A 23,550-nucleotide genomic window follows, 5' to 3' on the forward strand; every position below is an offset into this window, starting at 1 on the left:
TCCGTAAACGTCTGATGGACCATATGGTCCACATTCGATTCGTCGTTCGTCCGTCGATGCTAGAGAGAAAAAGAAGAAGACGGGATGTAGTATTGGCTTGAAGGATAGCTGCCCAAAGAGTCTGACATCGTCCATGTAGGAAGAGGATGATCAAGTTGAAAGATCGATGCGACGGGACAAGGATTACAGCTGATGTCGGTCAAAGGATGTGTGTATATGTGTGTGTGTGTGCATATTCATGTGTGTTAGTGAAAATCAACTGAATTGATCCATCAATTTCTTGTGTATTTCACTGAACAAACATTGATGGATCCTCCAGATGATCGTGCGTTTCGTTGAATGTCCATAACACCATGTCCAATCGTGTGCGCATGATGGTATTATCTTCTTTGTTGATGGTGATGTAGACCAATTAATTCTTTTGATTTCCAGCAAAACACGGTAGCGTGAAACATTGATTTGATGTCGAGGTCAGGTCCAGAATACTTCTGTATCTGATGGGAAGAGCAGCATGTTGATGGGTAGCTTAAAAAGAAAGATCAGCGTGTGTGTTCATGGGATTATACCTATTAGACCCGAAGATGTGCAATGAGTTGACCGGTTGTAGTAACTAGTTATTAGCATCTGCTTATGAGTGGATTCTCAAACGAATGCGCCCTATTGATCGAGCGACTGCATGACATTGTGTTACCTCACTTACAGCTTGGAACGTAGGTGGATTAGGGGAAGTCAATTCACGTGACGTAACTTGATCGTGGCACAAATCCAGAAAAATCGATAACTGTTCCATCATTCACCTAGTTAGACAGCAATAATTACATGAGATACTATAATCATAACCAAACCAACACTTTCCCAACCTTATATTCTATCAATTCAACCTCGCCCCATTTCCATTCGTCCAAGCACTTCCCGGCCTACTATTCCCCATAATAGGACTACCCGGATTAAGCTCTATGAACATCTCGTTCCCTCCTCCTCCCCCTCCCGCGCCGTAGGTGTATTCACCAAGAGATGAGCTCGTGGCACTTCGTGCAGGTACGGGTTTCGCCCCTGTTCCGCCCGATTGAGCAGTATACACGAATGGTGAGCCGCTACTCGACCCACTTTTGGGGGTAAGGTTTCCCCATGTCTTACCCGTCGATGGACTGCTTATTGCTCCTCCGAAGAAACTTCTCGTAGCCGTACTAGGAACCATCTGAACCGGAGTTCCAGCGGGGGAAGATCGAAGTGGTATAGACCGGACAGAGCCGTTCAAAGCCAAGGGGAAGATACCTGAATCCGGTCGGGCAGCTGCCTGCGGCAGGATCGGCGTGGATGGTAGAGAAGGTAGGGATCCGACGTTTATATTACTTGTAGAGGATGGTGCGAAGACCAAGTTTGATAACCATGATTTCATCGTTCCGCTAGTTTTGTTGGATTTCACGCTTAATCCCCTACGCAATTCTTCGTCATCTACTAGCTGTTGCGTGTATTTCGGTGTCTTCGGTGTATTGTAGGTTGTCTCACTACCTGATCCCGTGGGTAAACCAGTACCAGGACCAGGGGTCTCACCACCCCCTGCGTTGGTGACTAATTTCAGAGTAGAATCCGTACCTGTCGAGCCACTTCGATTGTATATCGAGCTTATAGCTTCTCTGACAGAGGTCAAGCGGGGTATATTAGACATGATGGAACTTCGCGTGGCTGTTCTTTGAACACCAATGGACGAAGAAGGGGAATTGGTCGACGGCGAGGTCGTATATTTACTATGACTGTATGGCGTCTGAGCCGTGGTGGGTGTATAATCCCCATACTCAGCAGGGATAGGCGGCGGAGTGATTGGCCTTTGGTTCGGAGCAGGGTAGTTGTCCAGTGCGATATCGTCATACTCTGGTTTATATTTTGACGAACCCAGCGGATTCATACGTTCGATCAAAGGTGATTTCCTAGAAGCCAAACTTCCAGAAGAAGGTGAGATGGCCCGATTGGCACTTTGCACCCAACCGTTTCCCGTTGGTGTCGGCGTGGATGTAGATGCCGAAGGGGAGGGATTGACCACTTGCCATCCTGGTGAAGTCGATGGGTTAGGGGCGGTATTGGATCGAGGGTTCACAGGTCTATAAGCTGATTTACCTGAGGTCGACACGGCGGAACATTCCGGCGAGGGTGGTTGATAGGGTATGTAATCTGGATAATCAGGTGGAGGCGAATTGAAGGGAGGTGGAATAGCCTGTATTGGCTGTGCATTGTTGATGCTCTGGTTGTGGGTCCCGCTTCCAGGCGTATTGGTGTTTGGACTTCTCGTAGCTGATAGGTCCAACCCCGCCGGTCTACCTGTACCCCAGATATACTCACCGGTATTATTCAGAGATTGACCAGAGGCGGGAGTGTTGGGTGAAAGTAAGGATGAAGCGGGTCTTCTCCAGTCGTTCAATGTGGAAGTGGAGAATGTTTTACCGGAATTTAGAGGTCCGTCTTTACCTATTCCATTGGCGAAGGCGTATTGAGCTTGATGTTGTCTTGGTCTGGATGAGGCGGTTCTTCGTTTGTTACGACGGACAATGATCAACCAGCATAGTCCGATGAGAATTATGAGGAGGGATACTCCACCTGATATACCTGCTATCAAAGGTATGTGACTGTGGGGTGGACTCGACATTAGCGATAGTCTTGTGCTCATCCAGATATACTCTCGCGGTAGGTGGTCAGACTCACGACTTCTCTTCTGGCTGAGGGATGCTCAACAAAGCATAATCCACAATCAACTGCTCGCCTTGTTGATTATTTACGATACTCAATGTATGAGTTTCGTTGGGGTTGAAACCGCCTCCGACATATAGCAGGGCACCATGAGTCTCCCAAGCATTCTACATGGTATCATAGGTATATTCCATCAGCATTTCCGACCCATCCTTTACACACGGAGAGTAGAGAGGGAGGCTTGGTGAACACACGACCAACCTTCATATTGATATCCTGTTGTATCTGACCATCGAGCGATACTTGGGCTGTACCGGAGTTCGGACCAGAAAGACCATACACGTAGATCGCTTCGCCTTTGAACAATATGACGAGATATCAGTATCACCCATTTCGTTTGATATTCTACCCCCAATCGCATCCTAAATTACAAAAGATCCAGAGGGCTTCCTTGGTAACATGCCTTGATTGCTATTCTTATACTCACTCTGAAAAGTCAGTTCGACCTTCGCTCCCATCGTCGTAGTACCCGCTAGTGATCCCCCAAAGAACCCATTCAACCCATCACCCTCGTACATAGTTTTGAGCGTCAAATTCGAGAACGGTTGATCGGCACTGCCCGTGGATAATGGGGTCCATTGGTCTGAAGCGGTATAATTGAACATCGCATCGGTGTTATCAACCGTCCGATTTGCGGCACTACATGAACGAGACATGTGAGTTGCAGTGTAAGCGACGATCAACGGGACAACGAGCACAGGACACAGCTCACCTTCCAGAGATGTACATTGGCAATTCCCCTTCCAAACCCATGAATTCCATTCCTCTTCCGCTCTTCCCTCTGAGTTCTATCATATGCAGTCCATTCGGTAGATCGTCTTTCACATATTCGTTTGAATCTTTTGGACATGCGTCCAGCCAGTCCGTGCCATTTATTCTATATTCCGCTGCACATTGTTGAGGTTGTCCTTTATCGTTGTCGGATGAGAAAGAAGATGAAGTTTGGAATCGTATTGCTGAGGCTATGTTGGGCACTCACAATCAGTATCATCCTCGTCTAATTACTAGTCACAATTTCCGTGGTAGTGTCTCAGCGCTGGATGGTATTCGGCCCATTCAGGTGGGACTCGAAGACACCGCCACAGCAACTGACCATTAGGCCAGAAGGTAACAATCATTAGAAGTTCGCTTCTAAAACCGGCTATATGGGTGTACCCCAAGTTTGGTGTACGAGTCCGGCAGATCACCGTGATAGAATGTACGATTGTATGGACCAAACTCACCAGTCACATTGATGCTCACCACCGCATCGCCCGAAGCGGTCGTATGAAACGTCTGATCCCATCCATCTCCCTTCGGTCTGTATGCGCCCAACCATGAGTTCGAGGGGGTGTAGTTGAACAGGGGTGACGTGTCGGATATGAAGAATGGGATTGATGGCATGATGAATCCGTTTATCTAACTTGCCGTTTCTGTCGCTTGGGACAGCCACAGGGCAAAGAATAGGGAAAGGTCGATTTGCACGCAGATGAGTCCAGCCTAGGGTTGAGGTGAGAGTTGATAGTGATAAGGTGGATTATACATGTACTGTACGTTGAAAGTACACTGAAGGGAATGGGGTATGATTGATTATACGTGTATCGGGCCAGGCCAGGTCTAGGTCGTGAAGGCGGCTCCGATCGAAGTAGTTCCAGCTGGGTATCCGAGGATTCCGAGTTGTTCGTTTCGTGAGGGTAGAGAAGAATGGTTTCCGACTATACAATAGTCTCGTGAAGGATCGGATACAGTACCACAATATCCCAAGGTGAAGTACGGTACTTGGTGGGTCCAGTGGAGTCAACGAGCAAAGCCAACACACAAACAAAGAACGAGAAATGATGGAGTAAGTGATTTACTGCAAGTGTACAGTTGATCCTTTCTCTTTCTCTTGGATTTTGCCGGGTGATCCAGCAATTTCACACAGACACAGACAAATCAAATCAACATACACGAGTACATTGTATCTCGTCAGTACAGGCAACAATCAAATGAGCATAACTCAGTACTCTACTCCGTACTTCCTGAGAGTCCATGTCCCATATCCGTGCGACAAAATCTCAACTCGAAAGATGAACCCCTTTGATACTCAACACCCTTTGTCCATTAAACCGTTTATTACCTCAATCTCCTTGACGTCCTTTGAAAGACAAAGATACAAATAGGCGATCTCCTACTCCGTCAAAAGAACTTCAACAGAAATCATTCAATGATCATCTCTTACCCCCGTCCTCTCACCCGCTCAGCAGGTAGGTAAGAACGGACTCATTCTCCCTGCCTTTTGGTTATCGTAACTGGTTTAATTTCCCCTTAAAGGCATACATACACCCAAATCAGTAGAACACTTCTAGACCACCAATCGATAGTTTAGGCGAAGATCGAAAGTAACGCGCAGAGATGGCGGTGCACTGCAGTGTGACGGAAAGGATGTAAAGTATTGTATACTATATGAAAGACGACTTGACCATCAGCTGAAAACATTACGACTGGACCAAGAAGGGCGAATTAGCAAGACTAAACACCGATCGAATGCGCTCACCCATAGGATCCCGCAAGTCGCAAGATTCCTTGAGGTTTCGATCGTTTCTTCCAACTTCTTGTCCTTTCCATACCGTGCGGCTCACTTTGCACAGCTTACACCAGTAATCCAACAACAATGCGCCTTTCCGCCCTCGAACGAAGAACAGAGTTGTTTACTTGATTCATGAACATTACAACAGGTATAGTAGAACGGCAGAAATGATAAAGACGGATTAATCATATAACAGGGTAGGATAGCAATTGTGAATGATTGAATGGGAGCGTAAGAGGGAAGCACATGTTGCCGATTGAAAGGTGATGATGGTATATTAAGAAACGGGTATGGGTGCATGAAGGTGGAACAATGAGTGATGAATGGCGAAGAAAGAAGTGAAACGCGGTATCGGGAAAGAGTTGCGTAAAGATTCACATTCAAGTCCCTCCCTCCGTAATCTGTCTATGCGGAAGCCCTAATCATCCATCTTACCCATTATATCATCTTCATCGCTTAATTCACCCATATCACTCATCTTATCATCTTCATCGTCGTCCTCATCGTCTTCGTCTGTTGCTCCATTCCCATTGGTCTTCTTACTGTCTCCATTCGTATGTCCATTCCCGTTGGCATTCGCATGTCCAATGACTTTCTTTCGTAACGGTGTCCCATTTCCTACTTCCTCGTCATCTTCATCATCTTCATCATCGTCTCCCGCCTGATTGGCAACTTCTGGCGTAGCATATCGTTCAACGTAAGATTCCACCTTCTTGGCGTATGCTTTGGGATCACGCATGAGTAATGCGGCTGCTTCTCCGTTGAGTGGGTCGGCGGGATTGGGGTATCGCAGTAACTGAGGTAGGAAGATCTCGAAGATGTTGATGAGTTCTATATTGTGATTGAAGAGCGGTATTAGAAATGTCGCTGAGAAAGGATTGCAGGTTGTAGTTATCCCAACGAGAGAGTGAAACTGGAAGAAACCTACCAAACATGGGTGACCAAGTCTGATTTATAACATCTAAACAGACACTTCCGCTCCTACCGTCAAAAAGGGAAAATCGTTAGCTGAAATCTCATTCAAAGACGGGTAGTGCAATTCCAGCCAAGTATGCATGAGTTGAACTCACAGTTCATCAATGTTAGGATGGAAGATCTTATTCATGAATCCAATACTAGGTGATTTGTAGGGGAAAGCTTCTGGTAACTCGACATGAATCTTCCATACTCCTTTTGCGAAGGGTGCTGTAGTCGGCCGACCAACGTTAGCATTGTGCGGACATGTGCGATACCAATGCGGGAACGGGGATACGGTGGCAATGCGGCGATGAGGGGAGATACAAGAGAGAAGTAGAGTGATTGAAGGTTGTTCAGAAATGAGACGACTCACTCTCAGCCGGGCCATGAAATTTCACCGTGAATTCTGACATCTTGTTATTGACCAGTGTGACTTGATAGTCCGACATCAGGCTGTATGGGTGGCAAACGAGATAGCAAAGGTAGCGTTAGCTTCTGATGATATCGTTCCCAGTGGTACGAGGTACGGAAGCTTACAGCTTCATGACATCCGTGTCTACTCGTCGCTTGGGAGAGCTGTAGAGACGCCAGAGAGAGGTTATCAGCAACGGTGGACTTGGTAGAAAGGATGGGAAGCGAGCCGTGTATGGTGAATGAGCAGGAATAGAAACTTATCATTTTGAGCTTGTATGGCTTGTACCTGTGAATCTTAAGTTGGTGAGCTGGATTATGCGTGGTAAGAGAGTTGATAGTATGATTATCACTATTAAAAAGGTATTTGATCAGTGAGAATGGACAAGAGATAGAGATAGAGATACCTTATCGTTTCCAATCCCTTCCCCATCACTGTGACAGATACAACAGATCATGTCATTCATGCCCATTCGGGTACCGTAAAGTGCGCTCAGATCCGGGGTAAAATGTGGGGTACTCTCCTAGCACTCAGATTGTCAGACTGCCACTTGTACTTTTTACCGAATATGCTTCCGTTCGCATGTCAACCTGACCCTTTTCCTCCTACATGGCAAGCATCATTATCAGGCTCATTCGCCCCCTTTGATAGATGTTAACCAATACTCTCTTCGACATTTGCATCAACCTCGACATCAAGGAGGAGTGTGATAACATCAAGCATCCATATTGTGATATTCTAGTATAATAACCTATCGTCGATACCCATCATTATCAGCACAATGGCCTCCTCATCGCATCCCCTACTCCCTCCTCTCTCCGGAAAAGCATACTTCATCCCATCACCACACGAAGAACACAACTTCCACCCTCACCCTTCGCTCCAGCTAGCAACTCAGGTAACGCTTCAGTCAGCCGGTGTGGGATTGTTGGTCAGTGCAGTGCAAAATGCTTTGGACAAGTGGGTAAACCTATTCTGTGTATACATACACAACCTTCTGGGCCAGCTGTGTGTTGTCGTGATGAGATACAAAATAGCTAATAATGGGTTTATACCTAGACACAACGCAGGTGCTATGGGTATCTTCACTAGAACGGGAGGAACAATTGGATTCTTCGGTGAGCTATTCATCGTTTTCCGTTGACGATTCAGCTCATACGATTGATGTCAAACAGCTGCTATGGGATTCTCATTCTCCTTCGTACAAGCAATCACAGCTAACATCCGAGAGGTAAGCCCAAGCAGCATCTTCATCTATTCAGGTGTTCTTGTTTGTATATCATAGAGCTGATATCAAGTTTAATCTCACATAGACCGACGATGCATTGAACGGAGCCGCAGGAGGATGTGCAGCAGGTTTCCTAGCCGGTGTGAGAGCCAAATCGTTACCTATGGCCTTCGGTGCTTGCGCGGGTATGGGTACTTTGATCGGTACTTTCAACGCTGCTGGTAACGTGAGTCTCACTCTTTCAAAATCGAATCAGCTATGATGTCCGGGAATTTCGCGCAGGTAGCTGATACATCGCCTCATATTGTCGTAGTCCCTCACCGGTACAAATCGAAAATTACTTCCTCGACCCGAACGAGAAGAATTACGTCAGGCATTCTTCAAGCAGCCCAAACATGCTGAGGAAGTAGCATAAGGGATATCGAGTATACTATGCAATAGATATATGGGATAGATCATCATGCACTGGATACCACAACATCCAAAAGAAACAATAAAGATTGAAGGTGCATGAGGGGGAATGTCTCTTGACATAACAAGATAACTAACGCGCGGTGCAAAAAAGTATTCTTTTTTGCCCAACATATTACTTTATTCAATTTCAATATATCTTTATCATTAACCCAGTTGGTCGTAACCACGGGTAACCGATTTGCCCACTCAATCAACCATCTTCCAACCTTCGCAAGGCCGGAAGCACGCTTCATCGATACGGTGGGACTCACCACCTGTGATATTCCACGTGCCCCGATCGCCCTGGACCGGTCTTGTGGTATTTGTTTACAGGAGGTACCAAGCTCCGGGTATGTGCACGTCTCGGGCAGTGAATTGGCGGTGAACCCCATGCCGGGGAACCCTTCCGCACCCACGAGCAGTCCCGCGCTATAAGCGCAGGTCAGGCTTCCGGTGAGACCAATTCGAACTCCTCAGTGCATATACCAGATACAGACATTCATGCCTTATAAGTATGGGTACTGGTAGGTATCGTTAGATCATCTTTTGCGACTTGGCAGATAACGCCGCGGACTTGAGTGAACAATTCACGTGACAGGTTCGAACCCAGATGTCACTGTGAGTGCCACTTACATGTTATTGATTGGTATTACAATGCAAAGGGCGAAAAAACCAAGGCATTGTAACGAGTCAAAGGTATACTACTCGTCTATCTTGCAGAGTGTTCAATGTATGTGTGTAGGACAGGAAACATGATATTATGTATGCGTGAGAATACTATACATTTCTAATCAAGTAGTCGATTGATACTATTCACTAAGTTACTTTTACTATATACAAGATAACCAACCAATATTGCGATTTTCATTCCATCACCATAAAAACTGAGAAAGAAAAGCTGATAAGACGGATTGACCATTTACTTCGGAAGATTGAAAAGTTTGATACGTCAAAGGTTTGTACATCTGAGAGATTTGAGAAGAAAACCGATTCAAGGAAGCAGAGTATATGAACTAGGGAAATGTTTGGGTGAATCCAGACAATCGCAGGGACTTGGGGCTGATAGCGAAGCTTCGACATTACATGTACTGCAATACCCATCAGCAACTTCCGATGCGCACTATAAGATAAACAAACTCACCCAACCAACGTTGTTGACTAGAAGAAATATGATCCGATCAGTTTTCTCACCCTCTACTCGTACAATCATACAGCGATCACACAAACTCACATTCAGCATCAGCCTCGATTCGTTTTTCTGTGCATCCAACAGTCAGCGCAAGTCTTCCCGTCGGAAGTGATGCCAAAGAAACTCACTGATCCTGAGCGGGTCAAAAGTCATCGTCTCTCTTCTGCCTCCGGAGCCAGAAGAAGGAGCAGTAGATGCTGCTTCGGTCGTCGTGTCTTCGGTATAGACCCAATCTCGGACTTTCTCAGCAACAATGTCGGCATACTGAAAGATTTGGAACAATCAGTATCATACATAGCGTGCTCGATGGAATGGAGGGATAGCACTCACGTAGGCCACCGGAACAAGCTAGAAATAACGACCAGCAACATCAGCTCGACTCTGAAGAAAAGCAAAGTTGTAGTGACTTACAGAAACAGATCTCGTAGCTCTGGCGAAAGTGTAACAGAGATCATTCACAAGCTTTTGGAGCTTGTCGGCGGTGTACTGAGTAAAGTGTAGAGGGGCTGTATCAGCGATAATCTCCCCGTTGAGACACACTTCATTCTGACTCACTTTGTTCTCATCGGCGACGACAACACTGCGAAATGGGAACAGTCAGCGCTGCGATGGAAATGAACTGCATCGAGAGGACAAACTTACTAGTGGGTGGGGCGAGCCGTTCCTTGAAGACCGGCATGAGCCTGTACAAAGTTAGTAGGTATACCTTACTAACGTATCACATCAAGCGACCAAACTTACTTGGAGATAAAAGTCATGAACCATGGGCGAAGTGACTTGTTTATCGACAATAGTACCTAAAGCAATGGTCAGCGTAGCGCTCGTCCATTCGTGTCCTCTCGAAAGTAAGACTCACCAGGCGGAAGGTTACCGGTTCTATCCTTATCTTGATCGGCTTGAGCAAAGAATCTCATTGCATGTCGCTTAGCACAGATGACAAAGGTGATCTTGGGCATGTATTTGCCGAATCTTGCTGCAGCTCGCTTGATGGCAGCCACCTCGAACCTATCAGATTGTGGTCAGCGTGCTATTATCCGACTGGACCGGTGTCGAACTTACTGCACACAATGAGCATATTGACCTTCCGACACACCATCTCGGAAGAACAGAATCTTTTCAGGCTTGCTTTTTGTGTTCTTCTCGAAGTTGACGATATGGTCGTACATCATATTTTCGAGGTCTGCGATGATTTCACTGATCAAAATGTGTAAGCTGTTGATATTTTGTCTTAGTTCTCGTTAGAATGGAAACCACTCACACTCGGCCTTCTTGTTGTCTGATAGCGGGCGTAAATTTGTGATTGTCTCCGTTGATGGCTGCAATACTGACGGCGATGGAAGGAGACAATAGACCATCCTTAGGAGGAGGATGAGTCACCTATTATCACATGGGAAAATTCAGATTAGCTTTTCCATGCAGAGATCCACTTAGGGTCACTCACGTCAGCTCCAACCATCATGGTGTTCTTCTCGATCTATCGTTCAAATATCCATCAGTATGATTTCAAGTTGAATGGTTAACCTGTGAAATCCGATGCTCACTCCGTGTGCCACGACGTGGGTAATACCACCGAGCTTAGCATGCATTTTCATGGCAACGTTACCGCAATACTTGAAAGCAGAGCCTGTCAGCTCGGGATGTACCTTACACAATAAGAATGAAAGAACTCACTTGATCAATACCTCTGTCGCTCTTGATCTTGGCCGATTGAAGACATTGAGTCACGACAGGCTAGAACGGGGAATTGAACTCAGCTTGTGCCTCGCATGAATATGTCACATGAAGAGACCAACCTTCAAAAGGCCTTCCGCTGTTCAGATGGAGAGTGACTGTCAGTCCCCTGTCAAGGTAGCATTCAGTAAAGCTTACCTGCAACAGCTTTGATCGCTTTGTACATCCCGGTTTCCTTTCGCTGGTATAATTGAAAACCCAGACGATCAGCAAGTCAAAGATACACCGCTACCAGACAGGTGACTTACAGGCATTATCACGAGGATCAATTGGGGATTCAACTTCGTCTTCATGTAAGCCGCTCTAGCAGCTTCTTGAAGACCAGGTTTGATTCCTCCAAATTCGGTTTCTACACCAGTAATTATGCATGAGTTACATGCCCATCACAGACAGAAAGGTTGAATTGTCACTTACTACCATGAGGATTGGCCATAAGGCAGTCAGGTTGCTTGTTATCGACCTTGCAGCCTGGACGGGGAGCTTTGAATTAGCTGTCTGTTTATCACAGCGAATGGTAGATGGCGGACCTACCATATTGGTTAAGCACGCCAACGAAGCTAGAATGAACATAATCAGCATCCGAAATCAGTGGTTCCAGATTGGGCAATACTCACTATGTGATGAATTTTTCTGCAAGCGAAGATGACAGTTCAAGTCAGTCCAGGTGAAATGTATTGAGTTGGGAGGTACTCACGCATATCTTGTACATTGCATCTATCATCGAATGATACCACAGACCAAGACTTGAGAGGTTTACCAGGTTTCGTGAACTGGAGAAGGAAAATCAGCGAAACTGGCAGAAGGAAGATATGTTCCACGTACTTGGACTTGCTTCAGGTTCCACCCTCTGGAGATGTCACGGGTCGTAAGCTCAATACTGCACTCAGCCTGTTCAAGCAACGCGATGTTACTCACCCGAAATTGGCTCGAAGACTCTTATTGTTGCCGTACAAGACATTTGGCGGATTGAGGACTCTAGCAGGGACGGTCATCATGTTCTTGTTGACCTCCACTCCCCACGCTTTGATCTTCGGAAGGTTGCTGTAATCGAGTTTCATTCTCCAACCTTGGACTATAGAGAGAAGGTGGTTCGTCAGCATCCAGGTAAAACAACCGAGACAGACAACTTACTGGTGGATTGCCTCTCAGGAGGAGGCTTGGCGGCATGTCTGATGATGTGTAGAGTCGTCAGACCAAGTCCTCGTGCCGACAAAAAGAGAGAGAAAAACTTATCTCAGCAGTTTGGTCAGAAGTGAGCTTGATCATTGCAATTTTGTTGAAAGGTTCGAGCTTGACAAATTCCAAACTATTGCGGCGCGATGAAGTTAGCCTTTTGTATATAACACAAGTGGTTGAAGTGGTTAGACAACAGCAATTGAAATGTCATCACTCACGGAATATAGTTTTTCTTACCGTAAACGACACAAGGAAGTCGAGGTTTGGTGACTTGCTTGTTGTACATCTCCTTGTAGTATTGAACTACAGAAATTGATCGATCGGGTCGACCATCTCTGCCCGAGAGGGTAAACTTGGTCGTCTCGGCAGGTTGTGAGGAAATCTTATCGATCGAGAAGACTCGATCAGTGTTCCTAAATGAGCGATTCGTCAGTTAGAGCCCAATGAGACGAACAGAAGAGACGGTAGACGAGGATATGGACATACCTGTGAGTGACTCGGAACTTTGCCATTTTCAAGTAATCGTTTAGCTTCCTGATTTGAGAAGGGTTAAGATCTTGGATAGATGGCACATGACCACCACCACCTTGAGGGGGACCGCCTCGTCCACCTCTTCCACCTCTGTCGAACCCTCTACCACCTCTACCTCCTCGACCACCGCCGCCGCCACCACCGCCCATTCCAAGGAGTTTGGCGCAGACTTCCTGTTTGATCAGATCTGTCAGTTAGGTCGTGATGAACAAGTATACCGTTGGACTTACGGGTAACATCCCTGGTTCGATGAAGGCCGAATAGGCGGTATCGATCTGTGGATTGGGTCCGCTTCAGCTCTTGATGATACGTTTTGAGGTGAAGACATCAGTAAGAACCTACTTGTAAGGCTGGGAAATTGTCTGAGGTCCATCGGAATGATTGTTGAAAACCTCGGTAAAGGATACCCCCATTGGAGAGCGGGTAACCTCCCTCTATCAGGTCATTCGCTCATAAGCTGGGCTCAACCATGGCATTTGCAACATTAACATACCTTCGGAAAAGAATCTTCGACCTGCAGCACCAGACATAGTGTACTTCTTGGCAGCATCTTGTCTGAACAAGACATTCATGGCTTGGATAGCAACGAGCTGTGGGAGTGTCATCAGTGATTTTGTTTGCATCACAGGTATAGAGGTACTCACCATCTTTTCCCTAGCTTGTTCGGACTGTCTACTGCCGTGACAGTAGTCGACGATAGTTTGTAAGTCGACCCTTTGAGCGAGTTGGATGACAGCCTTAAATCTTCGACTATCGCTCTTAGGATCTTGACCATCTTCCTTGAGAGCGACAGTGACTTCATACTGAACGATGCTAGATTAGTGAAGCTGCTGCAAAAATGAGGGTATAAGTACTTACTCTGTCACTTTGCATGGGGATGTCATCAGGAGTATAAAAGCTTTTTCTGCGATTGGTAAGCTCACATGAGCTTTATGACTTGGTCCTGTGGTACGGGTTCAATACTTACTGTTGATCGAATGCAGCAGCGTCAAGAGCTTTTTTGAGGGGGCCTTTGGCTTCTTGGACCATTTGATCCCAGACTTGTTGTAGGAGCGCTCGAGGTCTCCTACAAGATCGAGGAAGATGATTGAGCAAGCTTTCCGTCGTGAGGTTCAGAAATAGACGACTCACTTTTGATTAGCAACTTTGACGATAGGGTTGATGTCGATATCGTAGTGGCTGTAAGAGAGAAGTGAAGTGGTGGTCAGCTCTATCTTCAATTGCGAGCAGTTGATAACCTATAGAAAGTGAAGGGCGGAAAAGGGAGGGAAATGTAAGAGAGAAAGAACATCTTCCTTTTATCGTTTGACCGGAAAAGGAAACGCCAGCACTTACTTGACGATAGCACCCTCAGCCTTGAACCTAGTCAAGTACATATTGGCATCGACGTTGATAGCTCTACCAGCGGTACCGTAGCCTGCGAATGAAGAAAGGGGGAAGAAAAGACAAGTTATCAGCTGACAACTTTCCTTCCTCCTTGTCGAGAAAAGGTACGTACCAGGTCGAGGAGGACACCCTATATGAAGATTGACATCATCAGCGCGAACATGTGAGGAAGAGAGATGAAGCACCTCACCATCGAGTGTTTCTTGCTGCCCTCTGGTACTGATGGCGAGGTTCTCCATACCGGAAATCAAGTCACCGGGAGTCTACAAAAATGATCTCACATCAGCTCAAGGGGTACAAGTAGTAATCAGGGGGAATGAAGATATACTTACAGCGGTGGGTTTGGACTTGGGTGTAGCCATGTTGGGTGATTTTACTCGCTGTTTCGGTTGGTTTGGAGATATCTAAGCTGACGAGAGGAAAGTGGGTTTCATCAGCGGATTGTGATTGAGAAGGAAGAGGAAAAGGAGGTGGTTGTAATGAATTATATGCCGTAGTTGGACAGGATCGCTAGCAGGCGGGGAGGTGAAGGGGTGGAATAAGCAAGGCTGATTTATCCACTTTGATATAAGAAGAAAGAGATTGATACTCTTTGAGATTCAGTTGAGAATGAAGAGGAAAAGGAAGAAAGAAAGCTTGGTTGGTTGTCCCCTGGCGGTGATGAAGAACCCGATTGTTGGTGAGTTGAAGACCTATCGCAAGAGCAGGTTCTTCTGAGAAGCTGAAGAGGGCAGAGGGTGACCACTGGCAGTATCTAGATACCTAGAGAAGTTGCTGTGGTGTAAGGAAAGAGGCAAAAGGTTTGTAGGTGAAGAAACAAACAAATAAGAAAGAGGGAAAAGAAATTTCGAAATTATCTATGGGTGTGTGTTTATAATTCCGGAACCTTCTTCTTGCTGTCGTATCTGTGTTGTGTGCCAGTGGAGTATAGCTTGAACGCACGGATCCTCGTAGAGTAAACAACCAAATTGATGGAGATAGTGATGGATGATGAAAGTTAATTGTACTCTTAGTGCGAAAGGACGGGTTTCACTTGCCTTGACGACATAAGCGGCGAAGTGCGAATTATCAGTTACGTACGTTGATCAGACGTCGAACCCTGAGATCAACTAAGTAACTTAACTTAGATAAGACAAGAGATCTGGATTTCGTATTGTACCATGCATAAAAAGAGAAAAGGGCATGAGGACAGTGACACAATGACACTGATCAAGAGGAATATACATGGAAAAAGCATATATTTGACTGCTCCATAATCAACATAGACTCTATAGGGTGTAGAGTAAAAGCATAACTGCGCTCAGACCATCATCCCCTCCCTCTACCCTCGGACGAGCAGTAATTAGGGGTACAAGGTCAATCATCAGACCATCTACCTCCGACCTGATCGGTGCCACCATACACGCTTCTCCCGTACCGCCTCAGACCATCTCTCCTCTTGTCTCAAATACAAACCTCGTTTACATTCCATCCTTTGATTCGCGTCTTAGCGCGTCTCATGGTGTATTTCATCTGTACCTTTTCGTCTGAGACTAGGTTTGATGATCAAAGTGGGGGTGGTGAGACACACTCAAAGGAGGGTGTGAGTAGATTTGATCGATGGGAAGATCGATATCTATGACGAATGAACACGAGGATTGATGGGGTTATCAGATCAATCTAGAAAGAACACCCAAGTGTGGCACCTCAGATGCAGGTCATCGATATGGCGTCTTGCTATCATCTGGAATTGAATCTACCGTTTCAGCAGGATACTATGATATCCATGAACATCTAAAGCTCTATAAACACTATATGAACTATGTATGAACGTCTCCACCTATAACCCCTCCTTATCACCCTTCTCCACAATCGGACTAGGCGGATTAGCAGGCAAGCTCAAGCTTCCTTCTTCCTCTTCTTCTCCTTGAGGAGGGGCTTCACCGTCTTTGGCATCGTCCCTGAGTAATGGTTCTTTCTCACCCTTGTTGTTGTCTTTAGGCGATTTCACCTTCTCATCACCTTGTAATCTTGCGTACATCTTCTCCAGCATCTTGGAGAACCATAACCAGTTCAAAGCGTTGAGAGCGAGGTTCCCAGAGCAGTAGATTACTATCATCATATCTCATGTCAGCTTAGCACCAACGGCGAAAAGGAGTGAACAGCTTACCATGAAGATGAAGGGGTATACGATGTCTCTCCGTCCACATTGTATGGAAGAACAACAAGCTCTACATGCAGACTATCAGCTGGAAGGAGCCACGAGATGCGAGAAAAGCTGGTAGAGTGACACAGGACTTACATTCGCTCCTCCATACACTATTCTGGCGAGGAAGAAAACAAGCATAAACATGAGAGCGTTGGCAAGGAAGAAAGTAGGGTATCTGGCTGATAACCCGGACTTGTCCTGGCAAACCAAACAGGTCAGCTCCCGATACTTTAGAAGTTGAGCTATCTATAGTGACATTTGGATTGACAGGGGCAGACATACCATGAACCAATGTATGTTGAGTAAAGGGGTGGACAGTTCCCAGAGGAGGAAAGGCGCTCCGAACCCAGCTAAGAAGGGTCGCTGCGAGTTCAAACGGTAGAGGAATCAGCTTAATCCATGCCAGATCGTTGGGGGTCGGGGATAAGCTTACAAAGGAGAACATGAACACAGCGAGGCAAGCCGCCCCTGCGAGTATAGGTAATAGAAGGGATCAGCATTCGAGTATCGTGTATAGGTTAAAGCTGGAATGTCAATATGGAGGGACCCGATATGACTCACCATGAACCACAAATCCAATAGTGGAATTCATCAACGAATCCAGCGTATCCCACAGAAAATACCCCGAGCTAAACGCAAAGACGTGTCCAACGAAATGATCATACCCGAATACGGGATCTGCCTTGAGAGCGGGCGAAGAGAGACATCGGAAAGCGAGGGGTATGACTAGGATGGCATGGACCATTGCTACATCGATCCAAGATGTATGTATCAGCTCTCATTCTCCATACAGTAGTATACGACAGGACCAGGTAGAACCCCGTAATGTCCTCGCGAAGACATTGGAACAAAGGGAGGAGGACTCACAGACGACATGCGTGGCCCAACCTGTTCTAGTACGTTTATCAAACTCGCCATATCTAGCTACTACCCTCGGTGAGATCTTGTGCGAGGAGTATTGGATCCCATAGAAGAAGAGGGTTGATAAGAGGAATGTGGGGAGGTGTGGACCCAGGTGAGGTAAGGGGTTGAGGGACGACATGAATTGAAGTTTTCGATCGAGCCTTGTAGATTGTCGTTGGTTATGGTTGAGGATTGGAGCAGGTATGAGTATGAATATGAAGTGATGATGATGAGTAGTATATGATGAGGTGCAAAGCCAAGACTTGGGTATAGGTTCTATGGTATATGTCGAAATGATATACAGAAGTAACAATATCAACGAATCAATCGCCCCATGGATGATCATCCTTGTTTTTGTGTTGATCGCATCGACACAGTACAATACTCGGCATGTGGCATGCGTCACCCAGGAACGAATAATCAAGCTAAGGGGTTCGGTCTCGGGTAAAGTAACCTTGTAAGCCGAGGAATGTGAGATCTACTGGAATGACTACTGGGATGCATTTGGTGTTTCTGATGATACAAGACCAGAAGAAGAACAGATTGAATCGTACGAGGAGGAGAACATGCTAGCAAAGACGTTTCGTGTGCAGACAATAATCAAAGATACAGAGTGGAAGAGCCGCCTCGTATTCCTACCGAGACATATCATCACTTTCTGTAGATGCGAATCATCATCTACCATTGCTCCACGTCAGGTCTGTACGAATGCAGCCAAGTCCATTAGCATCGACCCTTCAATTACCAGTTTTGGGGTGACTCCCAGTACTCACCTCACATCCAGTTCCTGCGTCCAAGCTGACCTAGGCTGGTTGATGAGCGACAAGTACGTTTGCGCAATATCATCGGGTTGAAGGCGCTACCGTCCATTCCGAGGATCATCAGTTCACAGTCTATCCTCGTTCGAAGTCGGAATAGGTAAATTGAGCTTCCAACTCACGTTTTCCCCTTCTCCGCCCATCATCCCCTTGACAGCCTGCGTATTGATAATCCCATCAATAATGATATGACCAACGTGTACACCTTTCGGTCCAAACTCCCTAGCCAGGGATTGTGATAGGGCTCGTCGGGCGAACATCCCTGGAGCCAAGGACGAGAACTTGCCTCCTGCTTTCAAGGACATGGTAGCACCAGTGAAGAGGAGCACTCCTTTGGCACCTGTGGTGGGATCGGGCGAGTTGGACAGGAAGAGAGGTAGAAGGGATTGAGAGAGGTTCCACGCTCCGACGCTAAGTCAATGAGGTATCAGTACGTTTCTCATACATGAGCTCAATTAAGGGACGATGGAGATAAAGTGATAAGCAGGATAGTGTAAGTCCACCCGAAAAGACATGACCACGATAGCTCGTATGTATAGAAATCACTCACACACCACTCTCCAAACCCCGTCTCAGATCCTCCTCCTTCTTATCCAAGAACCCATTCAAGTTGAATTTCTCATTAACATTGTATATCCCCACATCTACTTTCCCATCCGGCCAATGCTTCTTCAAATCTTCGAACGCCTTTTGCAAAGAGGACGTAGACCCATCCGAAGATAATGCTAGGATGTTTTCTTTGGGAATTGATGAAGGGAGGTTGAGCTTGGGCAAGGAATCGGGAAGGGATCGGGAGAGGAGGACTAGAGAATGGGTGGGGGATAGGGCTTTGGCTATGGAAGTTGAGAGGCCTGGACCTACTCCGAGGATTACGGCTATTCTACGGGTCGACATTTTGTGGATTGAACAATTGGCCTGTTTTATGTGTGGTCAACGGTGCTCTTGCGGTGATGTTCTGGTAGGTAAGATGTTGTCGTGTTGAAATGCATCTGTTCCATGAGAACATGCGTTATATATTCGTCAACAGAGACAGATACTGTACCTCTTAATCAGCAGATCGTATCCGGTTAGTCATCCTCCCGTCGTTTCTCCGATATCTATACACGTCATATCAATCCTACCCTCCCACGGTGGTACAACGGGAATTGTCACCAAAAGTCCAGGTCAGGCAAGGCACGAGAAATGATAAAATGCGATGATGTACGAATACAGAGTACGAGTACGAGTACTGCCTACACATCAAGCTGTGTATCTACTCTACTGCTACTATCCTTTGATATAGACAAAGTATACATACATACATACTATTCAAAAATAAGATACCGTCAAGCTGTGAGACAATGAAGTGTGCGGAAGGGCAAGGGACGATCAGCGCTTTCTTTCACCTCTACCATGAACCGATTTATGATACCAATGAGAATTGGTTACCATCAAATAAATCGAAACAAGGGAGAAGAGGACAAGGTAGAAGAGGAGAGATCTAAAGCACACACCTCCTTCACACACATGCTTTGCCTACCTTTACCATAACTAAACGAGCCTGTGTTTTGGTATCGTATTCTTGTATGTACCATCCTGTGCAAGGGAATTACCTGTGCTCAACTCAGCTTAACAGTAAGAAAAGCTTGTTGACAAGTTCACCTTCTAATCAATACATTTTCACTTATATGCGCCCCTTGACATCTCATACAGATCCATGCGTGAATAGAGGATAGCTTATCGATCGACCATCTTGACATCACATAGTACTACCAAAGTAATCAGTCTCGATATCATCATCGTCAAGTCTCACACCAATACCATCGGGCATACGGGTTAGCTGAAAGAAATAGAAACAGAGCGAACAACTTGCAAGATCTCGACACCATCAAAATCAGACTTAATATATCAACATTCAAGTAGCGAATAAGCGAGGGAACCAACAGATAGCACCAACTCTCTAGATATACAGGAAGGCGGCATCCATCAAATTAACCAGACTCATCATCATCAATTCGTCTCATCATTCATAAGCTTCTTCAACCTCAAGAGTCCTCTCCGCTTCTTCATCAATAACAAAAACACAACACATCGAATCAAGATGTCCCCCCTCCTCCTCATCCCCCTATTCCTCCCCCTAATCCTCGCAGAGACATCAACTCCCAATACAGGCGACCAACCCCAATCATTCCTCTTCGGCTTCACCAACCCCTCCTCCAACCTCGTCCTACCCATCACTCCCACCTGTCCCAGCCCCCTCACCCTCTCACCACTCACACCAACTAACGAAAAGACCAGCGATCCAAAGGCACCGTACACTATGATCACGCTGGTCCACGAGCAATTGATGGATGGGAGTGGGATCCAGTACGAGAGGGTTTATAGTGCTAGTGTCGATGTGGGGGATATGAGCAAGGTGAGGGAGGTTAGGCATCCTTGGGGGAATGGGACGCAGGTGAGTTTGGGCTTGCTCTTTGGGAGAGCTGGATGAGTGGGGGCGAAATAGGGAAGATGGGGAAGAAGACGAGGAGGAGGAAGGAGGGAACGAACGAATGATGGGGAAGGAAGGAATGAACAAGGTGATGGAGAGGACAAGGGGATGGGGGTAAATAGGAGATGAGATGGTAAGGGGATTAAGGGAGGTAGGAGCAAACGAAGAGGAGAAGCAGAAGCGACTTGCATCGTGTACTTGAGCTGACTCGAGGCCTTTGACAGTTCATAGCGTGTATATGGGGGTCTAACGGTGCTTCAGGTGGATGTCAGGTGAGTGATCATGTACTCTTCTCGTTCCTGAGTGCACTCTCTTTTTGTCTCATCTCAGGCTGGAAGACTCGGTGCTGACCCCATCACAGGATTTGTTCACAGTTGTGCCTTCAGAAGATACGTTCAATGCTTACGCAACGGCCAACTCGACCTGTCGAGCACCAAACGTACTAGAATCATGGGTACCTCCAGCAAACGAAACGTTAGATGTGGAAGTGATGGGGAAGAGTGGGGATGTATCGTGGAACGCTTGGCCGGCATCATGTGAGTGTGTGGCTGAGGTTCCCCTATCTCCCTTCTCGACGACACGAACATTGTGGATGGTGATTCTGGGATCCCCTCTCGTGCTGCCAACGGCTCATTTGCTTTGATAACTGGGCTGATCTGGTTCTCTATGATGACAGGCTCAGACCTCCAGATCAACCCCAAGAACGGCACCCCACCCTATACTCTCCTTGTCGCTCCTGCAGCCCATCCTCCAGTGAACATCACCACATCGACATTACCCATCAACTACACCGTTCGCCTAACACACGGTCAAGCATTCATGTTGGGTCTGTACGACTCATCGGGGAATAGTTGGGCCTTCGGCCCATTACACGCTGGAGCAAGTGACGACCTAGCTTGTCTGGCTGTAACTACTGGTCAACAGACGCCTGAAGAGGAAGAGATGATCGGAGTGGCTGTTCTGGCAGGAAGCGTGGCAGGTGCTTTCGTAGTGGGTGCAATTGGCGCCGCAGGTTTGATGTGGTTCTTCATGGGTGGGAAGAAGAGGGTGAGGAAGGTGAGTTAGCTCAAGCGTTCTCTATCGATCTCATAAATTGATTGTAGATGATTCAGAGCTAATACTTATCCTGTTGATTGAATGTCTAGTCCTCGTCAGAACAAAATCTATATTCAGATCCCAGACCTGCCTCTTACTCCACGCCCACCAACTCGTTCATAGGCAAACAACTCTCACCCAACGGTAACTCCCTTACACCCTATATGGACTCACCAGAGTTCGACACACCAGCAACATTGTACGATCCCCATGTCCCTGGACCAAATCCACAGAACTATCCCCAACCTCCTGGTAGTGCTTCACACGATAATCGAGTATTCCCACGACCACCCTTAGTGCACACTTCGGAAGAATCGTATAGAGAGAACATATCCTTAGGGGAAATGAGGAACGAGAGGGACAGGAGATCAAGTGTTACTTCTGGTCAAGGAGGCCACATACAGGATCCATCATGGGCTTCATCGACGAATAGTAGACAATCAAGAAGACAGACGACACCTAAAGGTTCACCTGGGATCGTCATTCAGAATCCCTCTTCGCCCCGACCAGGATCTTTCGGTTCGAAATCGCATCACCAGCAGAATGACGAGCCTTCCTCTCCCTCTTCGGGAAGAGGACCAAGACACGTCTACGTGGTACATTCCGATGGTGGGAATGGGGATCTACATATACAGCTGCCAGACAGTAATAGCAGAGTCATAGAACTACCACCGGGTTATAGACCTGCTCCTGACGATGCCAACAATACCAACGACAATACTGGTGGAACACCGTCACCTCAACCTACCGCCACGAGACAACTACCGACCATCCCGGGAGGCGAGGGGTTGGAACCTGTTAGGTCTAGGAATAGTGGGACTGAGGAGGAACTCAGAGCAAGGGCAGAAGCTAGGATGAGGGAGAAGATGAGGGGTCCAAGTTGATTGGGTTGGGTTGTTTGTATAGTATGGTATGGTATGACAGTATACATCAATGCTCATATGCGACTATGGTTAATGTCCGGCTTCTATGATACTTCTAATTCGGTCTACGACAGAACACTGACACAACGTTACAGTATACATGATCTTTCTATACCTTAGATCTCTTCGATCTTTCTCTTCTTCACTGATGGTTTGTCCGTGATACATTCGTACATATCTAATATATTTGCAGTATCTCGTCAGCCCACATTCACCGTGCTTGATGGTGCAGTATGAGTGAACCTACCTTTTAATAATTTACCGTCTGATTTACTATTCCCCCACCCACCTAACAACTTCGCGTTGACCATGTTGATCTTGATCTTGGGCTTCTTGTGCACATACGGTATAACACTAATCGAGGAGCTTTGAGGGTCGGTGAGGATCTCGGACAAGAAATCTCGATATAAGTCGGTATTCCTATAGTGATGGCTGAGAATGGTGAATATGCGATTCATTGTCTTTCTTTTACAGCCTCGTAAAATTCCAAGTTGGTAAGAGTATGTGTTCGGTACCAGTCGATTCGGCTACAAGGTGTATCTCATATAACTGGAATTCGACCATATTGATCGTACTGATGAATGTATCGATGGGTACAACCTCCCAGAGAGCCGAGTTGGATGTCTGTTGTTGCTCTACTTGATCATTGGGTGTGATGAGGTATCCACATTTCAGGTTGCCTTCGTAAGTCGATATATCGACTTGAAAGTTGTATACCCGCCAACCTCTAAACTGCATGATATGATATCCATCATATCAGTATAATATATACACTGTATTGTATACCTAGTACATGTCAT

At 46.4% G+C, this 23,550-nt stretch overlaps 8 protein-coding genes across 8 annotated transcripts; 2 read left to right on the top strand and 6 right to left on the bottom strand.

The window, feature by feature from the left end:
• Positions 1-871: 871 nt before the first annotated feature.
• I302_100386 (uncharacterized protein) lies at positions 872-4,125 on the bottom strand (the record flags this gene model as incomplete). Its single annotated transcript, XM_019190405.1, has 6 exons — positions 872-2,621; positions 2,698-2,849; positions 2,944-3,038; positions 3,170-3,381; positions 3,455-3,704; positions 3,966-4,125. The coding sequence occupies 6 exons, from the start codon at positions 4,123-4,125 to the stop codon at positions 872-874; spliced, it is 2,619 nt and encodes an 872-aa protein (XP_019047153.1).
• Positions 4,126-5,708: 1,583 nt separating this feature from the next.
• Positions 5,709-6,792, bottom strand: I302_100387 (uncharacterized protein; the record flags this gene model as incomplete). Its single annotated transcript, XM_019190406.2, has 5 exons — positions 5,709-6,121; positions 6,219-6,271; positions 6,361-6,475; positions 6,621-6,700; positions 6,785-6,792. The coding sequence occupies 5 exons, from the start codon at positions 6,790-6,792 to the stop codon at positions 5,709-5,711; spliced, it is 669 nt and encodes a 222-aa protein (XP_019047154.2).
• A 648-nt stretch (positions 6,793-7,440) lies between these two features.
• Positions 7,441-8,302, top strand: I302_100388 (uncharacterized protein; the record flags this gene model as incomplete). Its single annotated transcript, XM_019190407.1, has 5 exons — positions 7,441-7,619; positions 7,719-7,777; positions 7,835-7,890; positions 7,973-8,113; positions 8,201-8,302. 5 exons carry the CDS (start codon positions 7,441-7,443, stop codon positions 8,300-8,302), a joined length of 537 nt encoding a protein of 178 aa, XP_019047155.1.
• Positions 8,303-9,419: 1,117 nt separating this feature from the next.
• On the bottom strand, positions 9,420-14,715 carry I302_100389 (uncharacterized protein; the record flags this gene model as incomplete). The annotated part of the gene is made up of 39 exons (XM_065869073.1): positions 9,420-9,428; positions 9,482-9,498; positions 9,572-9,598; positions 9,658-9,793; positions 9,860-9,877; positions 9,941-10,015; positions 10,085-10,109; positions 10,172-10,212; positions 10,271-10,326; positions 10,386-10,534; positions 10,589-10,723; positions 10,788-10,906; positions 10,971-11,003; positions 11,071-11,139; positions 11,201-11,260; positions 11,323-11,339; positions 11,399-11,441; positions 11,509-11,609; positions 11,675-11,728; positions 11,792-11,817; positions 11,875-11,890; positions 11,955-12,030; positions 12,083-12,107; positions 12,176-12,332; positions 12,392-12,488; positions 12,557-12,566; positions 12,655-12,849; positions 12,923-13,140; positions 13,198-13,242; positions 13,310-13,401; positions 13,461-13,557; positions 13,612-13,770; positions 13,826-13,871; positions 13,935-14,033; positions 14,099-14,146; positions 14,303-14,384; positions 14,466-14,483; positions 14,544-14,616; positions 14,686-14,715. The coding sequence occupies 39 exons, from the start codon at positions 14,713-14,715 to the stop codon at positions 9,420-9,422; spliced, it is 2,793 nt and encodes a 930-aa protein (XP_065725145.1).
• Positions 14,716-16,172: 1,457 nt separating this feature from the next.
• I302_100390 (uncharacterized protein) lies at positions 16,173-17,583 on the bottom strand (the record flags this gene model as incomplete). The annotated part of the gene is made up of 7 exons (XM_019190409.1): positions 16,173-16,444; positions 16,503-16,563; positions 16,635-16,739; positions 16,824-16,904; positions 16,975-17,009; positions 17,103-17,288; positions 17,409-17,583. 7 exons carry the CDS (start codon positions 17,581-17,583, stop codon positions 16,173-16,175), a joined length of 915 nt encoding a protein of 304 aa, XP_019047157.1.
• A 539-nt stretch (positions 17,584-18,122) lies between these two features.
• On the bottom strand, positions 18,123-19,156 carry I302_100391 (uncharacterized protein; the record flags this gene model as incomplete). Its single annotated transcript, XM_019190410.2, has 4 exons — positions 18,123-18,144; positions 18,218-18,303; positions 18,385-18,673; positions 18,813-19,156. 4 exons carry the CDS (start codon positions 19,154-19,156, stop codon positions 18,123-18,125), a joined length of 741 nt encoding a protein of 246 aa, XP_019047158.2.
• Positions 19,157-20,342: 1,186 nt separating this feature from the next.
• On the top strand, positions 20,343-22,711 carry I302_100392 (uncharacterized protein; the record flags this gene model as incomplete). Its single annotated transcript, XM_019190411.1, has 5 exons — positions 20,343-20,696; positions 20,957-21,004; positions 21,094-21,268; positions 21,409-21,788; positions 21,878-22,711. The coding sequence occupies 5 exons, from the start codon at positions 20,343-20,345 to the stop codon at positions 22,709-22,711; spliced, it is 1,791 nt and encodes a 596-aa protein (XP_019047159.1).
• Positions 22,712-22,866: 155 nt separating this feature from the next.
• I302_100393 (uncharacterized protein) lies at positions 22,867-23,208 on the bottom strand (the record flags this gene model as incomplete). Its single annotated transcript, XM_019190412.1, has 2 exons — positions 22,867-22,928; positions 22,998-23,208. The coding sequence occupies 2 exons, from the start codon at positions 23,206-23,208 to the stop codon at positions 22,867-22,869; spliced, it is 273 nt and encodes a 90-aa protein (XP_019047160.1).
• Between the last annotated feature and the right edge of the window lie 342 nt (positions 23,209-23,550).

This window comes from Kwoniella bestiolae, chromosome 1 (assembly GCF_000512585.2).
Source record: "Kwoniella bestiolae CBS 10118 chromosome 1, complete sequence".
In the NCBI taxonomy this organism is placed as follows: domain Eukaryota; kingdom Fungi; phylum Basidiomycota; class Tremellomycetes; order Tremellales; family Cryptococcaceae; genus Kwoniella; species Kwoniella bestiolae.